The sequence below is a fragment of the Schistocerca piceifrons genome, chromosome 4 (genome assembly GCF_021461385.2).
Source record: "Schistocerca piceifrons isolate TAMUIC-IGC-003096 chromosome 4, iqSchPice1.1, whole genome shotgun sequence".
In the NCBI taxonomy this organism is placed as follows: Eukaryota; Metazoa; Arthropoda; class Insecta; order Orthoptera; family Acrididae; genus Schistocerca; species Schistocerca piceifrons.
Window position 1 is genome coordinate 568474375 of NC_060141.1, and position 16895 is coordinate 568491269.

General features: G+C 36.0%; 1 protein-coding gene across 2 annotated transcripts in view; it reads left to right on the plus strand.

Annotated features, from left to right (window-relative positions):
* The window catches only part of LOC124795239 (2-acylglycerol O-acyltransferase 2-like), a 125054-nt gene that overhangs the window by 103940 nt on the left and 4219 nt on the right, over positions 1–16895 (plus strand). For both annotated transcript variants that reach the window (XM_047259167.1, XM_047259168.1), the window contains exons 4-5: positions 2044–2218; positions 3690–3880. In XM_047259167.1, the coding sequence (XP_047115123.1) occupies positions 2044–2218; positions 3690–3880 (366 nt within the window). The remainder of the gene's footprint in view (positions 1–2043; positions 2219–3689; positions 3881–16895) is intronic.

Genomic DNA, 16895 nt, shown 5'->3' on the forward strand with positions numbered 1-16895 from the left:
TCACGTTATAGCATATTCTCCCAAGATACATCACTTCAGGAACAAAATTTTCGCCTCACACCAGATTTTACATGCGTATTTTACATGCGTATTTTACATGCGTATTTTACATGCGTATTTTACATGCGTATTTTACATGCGTATTTTACATGCGTATTTTACATGCGTATTTTACATGCGTATTTTACATGCGTATTTTACATGCGTATTTTACATGCGTATTTTACATGCGTATTTTACATGCGTATTTTACATGCGTATTTTACATGTAAAAATAGTGTAATTTCGAACTTCTGTCCTGGAAATGGATAAAGATACCAAGAAAATTTTAAGGGTTTCTTTGAGATCAGGATCTTAGAAATATATCACAAAAATTTCAGCCATTTGCTGTGCATATTATTCTCAGAATGTGTGGCCTGGATTTTGATACAAAAATTGTAAAAAACCACCTTTTTGAGTTTTTATGTAACTGCCCATGAAGTAATGGTCCCTTCATAAGTCCCACCATAGACCACATGAAATGTAAAAAGAACCAAATAATTTGCTCCATTTGCCTACGCAGGCAAAAGTGTGTAATATTCATACTTTGAGCCAGTACTGTAGGATACTGACACAGACAATCCTTCTGTTGTGTATAGAAATGGTCCCTACCACAGCACTTGATCCTACCTTTCTGTTACCGATAGAACCAAAGAAACATCTGATTTGGTACCAGACCTACACTTATTGTCAAAATCATGAACGCATGGGGTTGAGGACATTATGGTAGGGAGGATGCAGCATGTTATCTTGGCTGGAGAGTCAGATGTAGAAGTAACTTTGTGTGTGCCCTAGGGAAGAGTTGAGACCCTTACTATTAATGTCATGTTGTGGAAAATATTAATAGTAAAATAAGGCTTTTTGCAGACGATGCAGTTATCTATAATGAAGTTCCATATGAAAATAGTTGCATTAATATCCAGTAAGGTCTTAAGCTTTCAAAGTGGTACAGAGATTGGCGACTTACTTTAAATGATGACTGGTTCTGGATATTGCTATAGTGAGAGAGACCCATACCAGATAGGTCTAACAAGGGATATTGAACATATACAGAGAAGGGCAGCACAAGTGGTCAGAGGTTTGTTTAATCCATGGAAGAGTGTCACAGATATTAAAGGAACTGAACTGGAAGACTCTTGAAGACAGACAAATCTTCCTGTCTGTCATTCATGAATGGAATAGGAAGAAACTCTAATAACTAGTGCAAGGGGACATACCCTCTGCTGTGCACCTCAGTGTTTCTTGCAGAGTGTAGGTTGTAATTAACCATCAGGAAATACTTTAACATACTCTAAGAATATATTACCCAATCCTTTCATAAAACAGAAGTTTCATATAAAGTTCACCTTCTGCTAGATAATACTCCTCCAGAAATTGTACCTGTAATATGACAGTTCACATCAAATAGCTTACAGAAAAGTTGTATAGTGAAAATATGAAAACAATCAGTGTAATATTAAATAATATTCCTGAAACATAAGTTCTGAGCCACACATACGATAGACGACTGTGTGGAAACAGGACCCCAACAATGGGCTGCAGAATTACATGACTGCTAGATCAAATGAAGGAATGTCCATGTCATTAATCATTCAATCAGTCATAATAATTGCACTGTGCAAAGAAACAGTTTTTAATATCACATTAGATTCAAATGTTAAAATATGCTAGGCATTACTGAAGATATGTCGAAGCAAAGGACATGGCTCAGAATCAGACTCACAAGCTGTCACACTTGTTCATTTGCACTCTGTTTTGTGATGTTCGTATCACAGCTTTGCCCAAAATAATTACGAAGTTCATTAATGTCAACTGTAGAACTACTTTAGTATTTTGCAGCACCAAGCCACAGGTAATAGATACTTTGTAACTTTTAGCAGTTTCATGTAGACTAGAATTTGAGTGAACAAACTAAACTGTACTTCAATTAATTCAGTTTTCATAGTAGAAAATTGTCAACCCGCTTTCGAACTGTGTCAAGAAAAAAAAAATCATTTGTTTTAGGTGGATGTTCTGCTTCTGCAGAAAGCATTGGGTATCTTATGGACAAACCGGGAGGAGGAAATGCTGCTGTGTTAATTGTGGGTGGTGCATCTGAAGCACTGAAATGCAAACCTCGCACATATCGAGTAATTCTGAAGCGACGACGTGGTTTCATCAGGCTAGCACTGAAACATGGGTATGTAAAAGATTTTTCTTTTTATCATTTCATGCTTCAGTGCTGCAGAAATTTTTGTAATATTAACAAATGCTAACATATATGGAGATCGTGCATTGGGAATGTGTAATCTCATATTAAATGCCTATCCATGATACACAACCACGTCTTACCGGTAGGAAAAATTCACTGCTTCATAGTCATTCTGTCCACTTCTCTGAAGAGTTAAAGACCTGTCAGATCCACATCACATGTTTGTTTCATCAACAGGTAAACTTTCATTGAGGTGTCCTTCACTTTGGATTTCTCTTACCTGTCCACACCGCATTTAAAAATAATCGGTGATTCTGTTTTGACAAATGATACTTTCCACATCAAAATATTCTTCCCATAATATTCACCTTCTTAGAGATTTGACATTTGCATGGACAAGTAATTCTTTCTATCCACATACACTGAAAAGTCTTGCCAAGGATAGCTGGCTCCAAAGTAGGTGTAACACACTAGAGCAAGTTGTTCTGTCAGTTTCTGCCATGCTGCTAACAAGCGACAAAACAGCACTCACCTTGCGTGATTTTAGTTTTCTGGCCGTAAGAAAATTTTGACTATTTCTCGGCTGTTCAGTGGGGTAGCAATAGTCAGATACTGTGATATTTTAGTAAACAGATTTCTTGCCATCTTCAGGCATTCTCTCTCTCTCTCTCTCTCTCTCTCTCTCTCTCTCTCTCTCTCTCTCTCTCTCTCTCTCTCTCTCTCTCTCTCTCTCTGACTTCATGCAATGTCCTCAATTGTGCTTCAGTTGGTGTTGGATGCAGGTATCTACTGGCATGTTCAACAATGGATCTGCATTCTTAAATTGCCATTGCAGAAGTGTATTTGCACATAGATTATTGCTGTGCTTTGGCAATGCACCATATTGGTCCCAGATCTTGCCTACCCGAAAGCTGCTGTCTTTCTTCATTGGTTCATCATGCAGAGACATTAGAGATCCAGCTACAAGGTGGGGTTCCCGGCTTAACAAAATATGTCTTCTGGACGATGCCATCTGTATGAATACACGAGAAATATTTAAAAAAAGACTCATCTTATCATGCAGCCCCAAATAACACTTAATCAGCTTAATCACATTGTCTGCTAATGTTTCATACACCTTTGACCATGTCTTGAAATGACTTACAGCTGCTGAAAAATCCCTCACACACATGCCATTATTGAAATTGTAATATGCTGTTTATCTGCAAAATAAATATGATGCTCATCTGTAATTACTGGTGCTTCCAAGCCTAGTGCCTAGATAGTAAAGTGACTTCTTAGTTTATGCTTCTTGATCTGTAAAGTTCCAAGTCATTGTTAAACCTCTTTTAATTTTTTGGTTGTTTAATTGCACTGGCTCACAAATAAAGAACATTACTGAAAGCAAAAGGAAAAAAAGATCAATTAAAACTAGGTGAAAATAAGTGAAAATTAATTGTAAGTTTCACTTTTGTTTCAGTTGTCCACTGGTTCCTGTTATCTCATTTGGGGAGACTGATCTCTATGATCAACTAGAAGGTACAAGACTTCTGAAATTCCAGCACTTTTGCCGCAAGATTACTGGAATGGCACCAGTGCTTCCAATTGGTCGTGGTTTGTTTCAGTACTCCTTTGGTATTGTACCTCGTAGGAATCCTGTTACTACTGTTGGTAAGTTTGTGTAAGCTCAAAATTAAGTTGTTCAAAAACTGGATAAATTAACTAAGGATTTCACAGTAAACAATACATTAATAGTTATTAATTATTCAAATGACAATGAACGTTACAGATCCTCTAGGATGCATATTGAAACTAAGACATAAAATGAATATAACAATTTTTAAAGTACCTCTTAAACCGGCCGGAGTGGCCGAGCAGTTCTAGGCGCTTCAGTCTGGAACAGCACGACCGCTACGGTCGCAGGTTCGAATCCTGCCTCGGGCATGGATGTGTGTGATGTCCTTAGGTTAGTTAGGTTTAAGTAGTTCTAAGTTCTAGGGGACTGAGGACCTCACGTGTTAAGTCCCATAGTGCTCAAAGCCATTTGAACCATTTGAAAGTACCTCTAAATGTGATGCCCAAGACCTGAATGGAAAAATAGCCTATCATTTCATAGCAAAAAAATTACAATCACTACTACTACTACTACTACTACTACTACTGTTTGTAGGAAGAGACTGTCTGAGTGTTTTGAAATGGAATGTCTGGAAAAAAGCAAAGACACAGTTCATGATTCACATCTAAACAGGTAAATAAAGATTCACATTTGCAGTAGACTTGCCTCTTTCATACATTTAGCAAATATAAAAAGCCTAGTATAGAACCAGCAATACAGCACACACAAATGAACAAACAAGTAAATAAAAAGACTGCCCTGAAGAACAACAACCACCAAACCAGAACAGAAAGAAAATTATGGACCAGTATGTGAGCAGAAATAGGCAGAAATACGCAGAAAAGGAGAAACAGCAGGGCACCTGATGGGCTTATTTTCAGATGTACAAATAAAACAAATGACACATTAATGGATAGATGGGTTAAAAAACACTGTAACAAAGTGAAATTGCCAAACCAAAGCAAGAGTATAGACCTGTAAAGAACTATGGACTGGTGTGTGAACAAGAACAATGAAGATGGTGACACTATTGGCAATATGAATATAAGCTAAAGGTGTAAGATACTGCAAATATTACATGCAGCTACCAAGCTGTGAATGAGTGGGATTTAAACATTTATAACGTTTATATGTAAAATCTCTGATAACAACATTGGTGAAACTAATGTATTACTAACAGACAAGATAACGGCGAAAGGATATCTCAGAAATATGCATTTATGAACACTGGTGCAAGCCTGAATTAAGTAGACATACATCATGTTGTTGTTGTTGTTGTTGTTGTTGTTTTCAGTCCTGAGACTGGTTTGATGCAGCTCTCCATGCTACTCTATCCTGTGCCAGCTTCATCTCCCAGTACCTACTGCAACCTACACCCTTCTGAATCTGCTTAGTGTATTGATCTCTTGGTCTCCCTCTACAATTTTTACCCTCCACGCTGCCCTCCAATACAAAATTGGTGATTTGTTGATGCCTCAGAACATGTCCTACCAACCGATCCCTTCTTCTGGTCAAGTTGTGCCACAAACTTCTCTTCTCCCCAATCCTATTCAATACCTCCTCATTAGTTACGTGATCTACCCACCTAATCTTCAACATTCTTCTGTAGCACCACATTTCGAAAGCTTCTATTCTCTCCTTGTCCAAACTATTTATTGTCCATGTTTCACTTCCATACATTGCTACACTCCATACAAATACTTTCAGAAACGACTTCCTGACACTTAACTCTATACTCGATGTTTAACAAATTTCTCTTCCTCAGAAGCGCTTTCCTTGCCATTGCCATTCTACATTTTATATCCTCTCTACTTCGACCATCATTAGTTATTTTGCTCCCCAAATAGCAAAACTCCTTTACTACTTTAAGTGTCTCATTTCCTAATCTAATTGCCTCAGCATCACCTGACTTAATTCGACTGCATTCCATTATCCTCGTTTTGCTTTTGTTGATGTTCTTCTTATATCCTCCTTTCAAGACGCTATCCAATCTGTTCAACTGCTCTTCCAAGTCCTTTGCTGTTTCTGACAGAGTTACAATGTCATCGGCGAACCTCAGTTTTTATTTCTTCTCCATGGATTTTAATACCTACTCCAAATTTTTCTTTTGTTTTCTTTACTGCTTGCTCAATATACAGATTGAATAGCATCGGGGAGAGGCTACAACCCTGTCTCACTCCCTTCCCAACCGCTGCTTCCCTTTCATGCCCCTCGGCTCTTATAACTGCCATCTGGTTTCTGTGCAGATTGTAAATAGCCTTCCGCTCCCTGTATTTTACCCCTGCCACCTTTAGAATTTGAAAGAGAGTATGCCAGTCAACATTGTCAAAAGCTTTCTCTAAGTCTACAAATGCTAGAAACGTAGGTTTGTCTTTCCTTAATCTTTCTTCTAAGATAAGTCGTAAGGTCAGTATTGCCTCACGTGTTCCAGTACTTCTACGGAATCAAAACTGATCTTCCCCGAGGTCGGCTTCTACTAGTTTTTCCATTCGTCTGTAAAGAATTCATGTTAGTATTTTGCAGCTGTGGCTTATTAAACTGATTGTTCGGTAATTTTCACATCTGTCAACACCTGCTTTCTTTGGGATTGGAATTATTATATTCTTCTTGAAGTCTGAGGGTATTTCGCCTGCTTCATACATCTTGCTCACCAGATGGTAGAGTTTTGTCAGGACTGGCTCTCCCAAGGCCGTCAGTAGTTCCAATGGAATGTTGTCTACTCCGGGGGCCTTGTTTCGATGAAGGTCTTTCAATGCTCTGTCAAACTCTTCATGCAGTATCGTATCTCCCATTTCATCTTCATCTACATCCTCTTCCATTTCCATAATATTGTCCTCAAGTGCATCACCCTTGTATAGACCCTCTATATACTCCTTCCACCTTTCTGCTTTCCCTTCTTTGCTTGGAACTGGGTTTCCATCTGAGCTCTTGATGTTCATACAAGTGGTTCTCTTATCTCCAAAGGTCTCTTTAATTTTCCTGTAGGCAGTATCTATCTTACCCCTAGTGAGATAAGCCTCTACATCCTTACATTTGTCCTCTAGCCATCCCTGCTTAGCCATTTTGCACTTCCTGTCGATCTCATTTTTGAGGCGTTTGTATTCCTTTTTGCCTGCTTCATTTACTGCATTTTTATATTTTCTCCTTTCATCAATTAAATTCAATATTTCTTCTGTTACCCAAGGATTTCTACTAGCCCTCGTCTTTTCACCTACTTGATCCTCTGCTGCCTTCACTACTTAATCCCTCAAAGCTACCCATTCTTCTTCCACTGTATTTCTTTCCCCCATTCCTGTCAATTGTTCCCTTATGCTCTCCCTGAAACTCTGTACAACCTCTGGTTCTTTCAGTTTATCCAGGTACCATCTCCTTAAGTTCCCACCTTTTTGCAGTTTCTTCAGTTTTAATCTACAGGTCATAACCAATAGATTGTGGTCAGTCCACATCTGCCCCTGGAAATGTCTTACAATTTAAAACCTGGTTCCTAAATCTGTCTTACCATTATATAATCTATCTGATATCTTTTAGTATTTCCAGGGTTCTTCCATGTATACAACCTTCTTTCATGATTCTTAAACCAAGTGTTAGCTATGATTAAGTTGTGCTCTGTGCAGAATTCTACCAGGCGGCTTCCTCTTTAATTTCTTAGCCCCAATCCATATTCACCTACTAAGTTTCCTTCTCTCCCTTTTCCTACTACCAAATTCCAGTCACCCATGACTATTACATTTTCGTTACCCTTCACTATCTGAATAATTTCTTTTATTTCATCATACATTTCTTCAATTTCTTCATCTGCAGATCTAGTTGGCGTACAAACTTGTACTACTGTAGTAGGTGTGGGCTTCGTATCTATCTTGGCCACAATAATGCGTTCACTATGCTGTTTGTAGTAGCTTACCTGCATTCCTATTTTCCTTTTCATTACTAAACCTACTCCTGCATTACCCCTATTTGATTTTGTGTTCATAACCCTGTAGTCACCTGACCAGAAGTCTTGTTCCTCCTGCCAGCAAACTTCACTAATTCCCACTATATCTAACTTTAACCTATCCATTTCCCTTTTTAAATTTTCTAACCTACCTGCTCGATTAAGTGATCTGACATTCCACGCTCCGATCCGTAGAACGCCAGTTTTCTTTCTCCTGATGACATCCTCTTGAGTAGTCCCCGCCCAGAGATCCGAATGGGGGACTATTTTACCTCAGGAATATTTTATCCAAGAGGATGCCATCATCATACAGTAAAGCTGCATGCCCTCGGGAAAACATACATAAATAACTAAATTCATTATATCTTCCTACTATTGCAGGAATGACAGCAAGTGAGGTGTGGTAGTGATGTACATAGAGGCAAATGTAGATTTTGATGGCCCTATTCCCTTAACTCAAAGAAATGTTGAGGACAATGAGACTGCAGTTTGGTTATTGCTAAAGTTTACCAAACACCATCTGGAAATTTTGAACTTCTCTTAAATAAATTAGAATCATTACTAAACAAAGAAAACAAAATGGAATGTGACTTCATGATTATTAACAAATTAAAAATTGATTTTCTTACAAAAAGTAGACAGAGGTTCTTTTGAAACTTACTACTTACTAGACTTTAAATGCTGTAGTATATGCTGCTATCTGAGTAATACACACTTGTGAAACAGCTTTAGATCAGTTTCTAGTAAAATAAAGTTTATACAACGTTTATTCAACATTTCACTAAAACTGTTCTGTTCAGGCTTTAGTGCCTATCTACTTCACATACTAACCTTGAAGGTAAAAGGCAGTATTCAGTACCACATGTCTTTAAGTACCACATGTAGGTGCTACAGTCAGGATAACAAACTACTGTGCAAAGAAAATAAGTTTCTAAAATTACTGACCTAAGTGAGACATATAACACTTCATTCATGTATTAATGTATTACCTTCAAGTTGCATTTCCACAGAAAACTGTAACCATAAAGGATATTGTAGAGCAAACAGTTGGATCACTATGGAATGAGGGGTCTCATGCCTGAAGAAGACTGATACATAAAATGTGTAACTTGAATAATTCTTCACCTGAAATACACATTACAAAAATTTTCCAAAATACTAAGAAAAGTAATGAGAGTACCAAAAATAATGCAAAATGATAAATAATTCAGCACATAAAGCAATCACCAGGTGGAGTGTCATAGAAACAGAAACTAGTGAGAACAGAGCATCATGTAAAAATACAACACTACCACAATAAAATAAAGTAACAGACTCTTTAGAAGTAGCCAACTGATTTAACATCATTTTTTACAGGTATTGCAGACAATAAACGATATCAAACGTAAATAACAATACTAAATCCAATTAATAAGCATGTGTAGTAGATCAATGTAAATCACAACTGTCACCCAAGATTAAGTAGCAAAAGCAATAAAATGACAAAACTCCAACTTTTAGGCACTTATAGTGTCTCTGCAACAATCTTAAAGATGAGTGCTCTGATCTGGTTCAGCTAACTACCTACACATTTGTTGAGATTGCTCACTTCAAGCAGGCACTTTCTCTGCTCTACTTGAACTGTCTAATGTAATTTCAATACGTAAAAATATATAAGTAACTATGCACCTACCATAGTTTCCTCCTGCATTTCAAAAACAGAAAAGGTTATGCATGACAAACTTAGGGTAACTGTAATTAAGAACAAAATACTATGTAATAATCAGCACAAATTTAGAAATAAGAAGTCAACAATTACTGCCATTTATGAAGTGTGGTAAGTACGTACTAAAGGTGCGTCTACACGTGTGAGCCTTTCCCTTAATCGCTGTGCAACTGTTCTTGCCATGCACGCAAGTACTCGGATGTGTATAGGTGCATTTCTCTTCCTCAGCTTGTGTGTGCTAGTGGTTCCATTCAAACGGGGGGTGTTTCTCCATGTGGGGAAAGCTATAGCAACGTGTTGATTAGTCCCAAGGTGCACAGATGTAAACGTACCTTAAGCTTGACAGACACTAAAAAGGAATGAAGAGCAGTGTCTGTAGACCTAGTGAAAGCTTCTGACATATAAATCATAAGTGTCTGCTCCCAAAGACTGGTAAGTAAGAAATTTGAGGTATGTTCAACAGATGGATCCATTTCTTTTTGAGCAATCATAAGCAAGCAGTGAGCATCAAGCCCACTGTCAACCTTAAAACTATTTCTGAACACTTATCAGATTATAATCTAATTAAATATGCAATGGATTAGTGATGAGACAATTTCTGTTGCTTTTGTTCATTAATGAACTAAGTTTAAATGTGGATACTAATAAAAACAGTCATATTTCGAGATGACACCTCTATCATATTAAAGGTGGAAAGTTAGGAAGAATTACAGTAATCAGTAAATATTGTTACTTGTAAACTTGGCAAGTGGCACACAATAATCAGCATTTAATAAAAAGAAAAAAACTATTGCATTAAAATATCAGTGCTGTGAACAGGGCTATGTACAACTCATTTGTATCAATAGTGAACTCATTTGTCACGGGACAGATGCCAAATTCTTAAAATTATGATTACAAAACAATGCAAAGTAGAACAAGCATATAGGATATCTTAAAGCAAAATTGAAAAAGAGCTGCTACCTAGTTTGTTCACTAAGATCTTCCTGCAGTGATAAGACAGTAAAGAGTGTGTATTGAGCCTCCATTTGAATAATCACTTTAAATATGGATATACTTCTACATTATGGAAAATATTTTATTCGTTAAAATAAATGTAAATGGTAAGGATAATAGATTGCAAAAAATGATTCATCATCACTTTACCAGACAAAACAAAAACTTAATCACCCAAATCAAAGCATCCCTGTGCCGAAAGGGTAATTTCCACATAAGAGTTAAAATCTATAACATGCTTCCCAACAACATAAAAACAATTACTGGGGTCAAAAACTTAAAAAATTTTTCCAAAGACATGTTTTCAGCATCACTGCTTTTTCTCCACTGAATATTCAAATGTATGGAGAGTATTATATAAAATATTTAATTGTACTATGTATGCATAGAAATAACTGTAACTTGTATATATATAAATTAATTTGTCCAATGTCAAATGCATAAACAGGACCAACAAAAATACAGTACAAAAGAAAGCACTTTATCATTCTCGTATACTCTCTATAGTATTTACAATATTACAAAAAGGCAGCACAGCACAGCATGTGGGAGAGGTATAGGGCAGGGAAGGCACGAACTGTTGGATGGTGTGGTGACAGTAGGATACCATAGGCAGGAAAATTTTGGGAGCAGAGAATGTGTTGTAACGATAACTATTATCTGTGCAGTTCATAAAAGCTGGGCCTCTTGTCAAAGCAGGCATGCTGTAGACCAGCTCTGCTGCAATGCTTGCACAGCTTAGAGGATTGGTATGACTACCAGTCAGCTGTCTGCCAGTATAACAGCCACTGCCAAACTTCTGGTCAAGAGCAAAGTAGACCATCCTGTTGCACAATGTGTGGTTCCTAATACTGTTGATATTCCAACTTGTACTTTTTGTATTATTCAAGCTTTGTTAATTAAAAAAAGATTTCCTGTACTAAAACTAGTATTTTGACTTGGTAAACTATAACAAAACTGCTATATGTTACAAACCTACAGAGAGCTGTGGGTGACAAGTTCAGTGAAGATGATTTCATCCAAATATTGTATAAAAACAAAACAAACCATGCATGGTACAACGCTAAACCTGAGCAGTGTTGTCCCCAATGATATGAGGACATTATAACCTTACCCATGTAATCCCTCTCTCTTCCTGTCTAAGAGATCCCGACCAATGACATACACATGAGCAGCCATGTCCACCAAAAACTAGTTTCCTATTGTTTACTATGCATAACAAGCAGCATTCTATTTCTGTTCACATTTGTACAGTACTTTGTTTCACTGAGAATGCCGTTGGACAGTTGAGGCACCCTCTTGTGCATTTAATGAACACTTACCCAGACAGTGTTTATTTTGGCTTTTGCATTAGCTACACTGCACCTCATGCCCTACTGCTACATATTCATAACATTTTGTCTGATGGCACTGCTTCTTGATGTATCCTATACACCCACATCTAGAACACTTTACCTCAGAGGAGAAAACACTATGGTCGCTTTGTCCCAGAATAACAATGTCAATTTTCTCCAGCTGTATAGTGATCCTAATGACAGTGACCAAATCGCTTTGAATTTCTACCCTCAGTCTTCTTGACACATTGGTGGAAATACCCCTCAAAAACACAACTGAAGTTCCATTTTCCAACTCGTGCAAAATGTTAGTCTCTACATTCAGTGTTAGCTCTAGTCTGTGCTTAACTTTATCAGAGGAGGACTTCATTCACTTGCTGTATTCTTGAGACAATCCACTGAGTTTCTACCTAAAAAAACAAAACAAAAAAACTCATGATTTTCTGTTAGTGATAATGCTGGATGAGTCCAGTAGCCAGCTCATCAAATGTTTGTGCCTTGGTAAGGGTCTTGTTGTACATGATGTCTTTGCATCACCCACTAACTGTAACTTATCATATTTAAACAAGTTTTGTCCAACCGATTGCCTAAATTTAGCAGCGGTCCTCACATCACTGATAAATACACACCTCATCTGTTTTTGCTGAAAAATGAGTTGCTAGATTACCTGCTATGGGATCAACTTAAGGAACTGGTATATTGAATGAGGCTTTTGCCTCACCCAGATCAGATTGTATTTGCTCACTAATAGTTTCCAATGCTGCTACTTTCTTTAATAATGCTTCATTCAACTCCTTCTGTTTGGTTGTGGTTTCCAACCATGTGACTATCTGCCCTTTCAAGGCTTTAAGTGTCTCATGTAACACTGTCACATATGCTTCATCAGTTAACAGCTGTCATGTCAGATAACATTGTGCAATCTTTGGCACCTGAAGATGATGAGCAGCTGTCTTGTCGAAATATTGTGCAACTTCCACTACATTATCCGACGTGATGCTTGTGAACCGATGAAGCATTTACTACGTTGGAAAAGTCTTAAACAGCATATTGCCAAATGTTACAAATGTATGCAGACAGAATGCTGCTTGTTATGCACAGTAAACAATTTGTGTAACCTCCATCTGCTGTCATACAAGGAAAAACATTGGTAAACTGTACCCATAATGCATATATGAGAAACATACTATATTAATCCTTGCAACATATTGTGGTCCAAAAAGAATCTGCAAACTAATGTGCCTCGTTCCAAACATTTTACATATGTTACATATATCTGACACAGCCTGCATATGTGGCAATTCATATAGAGACAAATTACAATATGGGTTCTGACCAGGTGAAAGAAAGCTTCCTTAAAATTGTCATGGAACTGAGACAGATCTCCAGACTTCTGTCGTTTAACAAATGACACTTCAAAGTTCATATGACAAACCAGATGAACGCACCCATGCACGCACGCATGAGTCTCTCATCACACTGGATATTTGGCAAGTGTAAAATGTAGCAGGAGAGCTAAAGGAGCAGCTTGGCAGATAATGTAGGTTGTTGATACTGCAGATGTGCAGGTGTGGTACCACGTGTAAATGTCTACCAATGGTATCCAATTACTTACACCAAATATAGAAGACTGCATCTGTGGTCTTTATGTTGCCAAGGTGGCATAGAATGACACTTGGTGTGAGGACCTGTTGAACACCAGAAGGGCTAATATGACATCTCTAAATACACATTTATTATTCATAGTTACGCAGTTGTCTTTCTTCAAGGTTGCCAGTAGCCAGGGGAGCATAAGGGTGCTGGCCACACTGGTATGCACTGAGGCCGGCGTGTTGTGCACACCTGAATGCCACTGAGAGAGGTGTGTGTTCTTGGCACCCTGCAACATCGGTTAGCTAGCCATAAGTTGGTCAGTGTTGCCTGCCTGCATTGGTGCTGACAGCATAAGACATGGCCAGTGGGTTACCAGGGCACTTTCGTTGATGCTGTTGATTGTGCCAAAGAAAGGCAGCCAACAGCTCGGCATAAGTTGGCTGTAGTCATGAAGTGTTCAGTCATGGCCCCTCAGAGAGAGACCAGCCAGTGATTCCAGTGTTCACTCTCTAACAACCCTACCACAACAAAGGTCAAAATTTAATAATGATTGTGGTGTTGCTCACGCTGCTAAATACTGCATTTTCGGGCAACAACATAGTTGTTATGTGGCACGTGTTATTAGAGCACAGTTAATAAAGTCATTTCATGTAATAATGAATAAACTAGGCACTCATCTTTTCGTGTTTCCCACGCTGGTCTCGTTGTAAAATCATGGCTCAATCGTCGAAAATCTAGGTGGTGGTGATTCCAAGCTCGGATGCAAAAAGGCCTAGGTTTTATTCTGCTATATTCAAAAGTTTTGTAGATGCGCTTCACAAAAACCATTCTTGAAGATAAATCTTTCAAAGTTAGCACAATAGTGATGTAAAAAAGTAATCAGCGCTCCAAATTTAAGTTACACTTCCTTTTAATTGCTTTTATTGCAATATCACGTAACACACACAACTTCACTTCACAATACAAAATATACTTGGAAACATCTTCCTCACAGTCACTGTTAAAGTTCACATTTTATAAACTGGCTACATTATGAGTCTTTCCAACATGATGTCCAAGACTTGACTTTTTCAAGGTCCGACTCTAACTAACTAACTAACTACATAACTAACTACATAACTAACTACATAACTAACTACATAACTAACTACATAACTAACTACATAACTAACTACATAACTAACTACATAACTAACTACATAACTAACTACATAACTAACTACATAACTAACTACATAACTAACTACATAACTAACTACATAACTAACTACATAACTAACTACATAACTAACTACATAACTAACTACATAACTAACTACATAACTAACTACATAACTAACTACATAACTAACTACATAACTAACTACATAACTAACTACATAACTAACTACATAACTAACTACATAACTAACTACATAACTAACTACATAACTAACTACATAACTAACTACATAACTAACTACATAACTAACTACATAACTAACTACATAACTAACTACATAACTAACTACATAACTAACTACATAACTAACTACATAACTAACTACATAACTAACTACATAACTAACTACATAACTAACTACATAACTAACTACATAACTAACTACATAACTAACTACATAACTAACTACATAACTAACTACATAACTAACTACATAACTAACTACATAACTAACTACATAACTAACTACATAACTAACTACATAACTAACTACATAACTAACTACATAACTAACTACATAACTAACTACATAACTAACTACATAACTAACTACATAACTAACTACATAACTAACTACATAACTAACTACATAACTAACTACATAACTAACTACATAACTAACTACATAACTAACTACATAACTAACTACATAACTAACTACATAACTAACTACATAACTAACTACATAACTAACTACATAACTAACTACATAACTAACTACATAACTAACTACATAACTAACTACATAACTAACTACATAACTAACTACATAACTAACTACATAACTAACTACATAACTAACTACATAACTAACTACATAACTAACTACATAACTAACTACATAACTAACTACATAACTAACTACATAACTAACTACATAACTAACTACATAACTAACTACATAACTAACTACATAACTAACTACATAACTAACTACATAACTAACTACATAACTAACTACATAACTAACTACATAACTAACTACATAACTAACTACATAACTAACTACATAACTAACTACATAACTAACTACATAACTAACTACATAACTAACTACATAACTAACTACATAACTAACTACATAACTAACTACATAACTAACTACATAACTAACTACATAACTAACTACATAACTAACTACATAACTAACTACATAACTAACTACATAACTAACTACATAACTAACTACATAACTAACTACATAACTAACTACATAACTAACTACATAACTAACTACATAACTAACTACATAACTAACTACATAACTAACTACATAACTAACTACATAACTAACTACATAACTAACTACATAACTAACTACATAACTAACTACATAACTAACTACATAACTAACTACATAACTAACTACATAACTAACTACATAACTAACTACATAACTAACTACATAACTAACTACATAACTAACTACATAACTAACTACATAACTAACTACATAACTAACTACATAACTAACTACATAACTAACTACATAACTAACTACATAACTAACTACATAACTAACTACATAACTAACTACATAACTAACTACATAACTAACTACATAACTAACTACATAACTAACTACATAACTAACTACATAACTAACTACATAACTAACTACATAACTAACTACATAACTAACTACATAACTAACTACATAACTAACTACATAACTAACTACATAACTAACTACATAACTAACTACATAACTAACTACATAACTAACTACATAACTAACTACATAACTAACTACATAACTAACTACATAACTAACTACATAACTAACTACATAACTAACTACATAACTAACTACATAACTAACTACATAACTAACTACATAACTAACTACATAACTAACTACATAACTAACTACATAACTAACTACATAACTAACTACATAACTAACTACATAACTAACTACATAACTAACTACATAACTAACTACATAACTAACTACATAACTAACTACATAACTAACTACATAACTAACTACATAACTAACTACATAACTAACTACATAACTAACTACATAACTAACTACATAACTAACTACATAACTAACTACATAACTAACTACATAACTAACTACATAACTAACTACATAACTAACTACATAACTAACTACATAACTAACTACATAACTAACTACATAACTAACTACATAACTAACTACATAACTAACTACATAACTAACTACATAACTAACTACATAACTAACTACATAACTAACTACATAACTAACTACATAACTAACTACATAACTAACTACATAACTAACTACATAACTAACTAC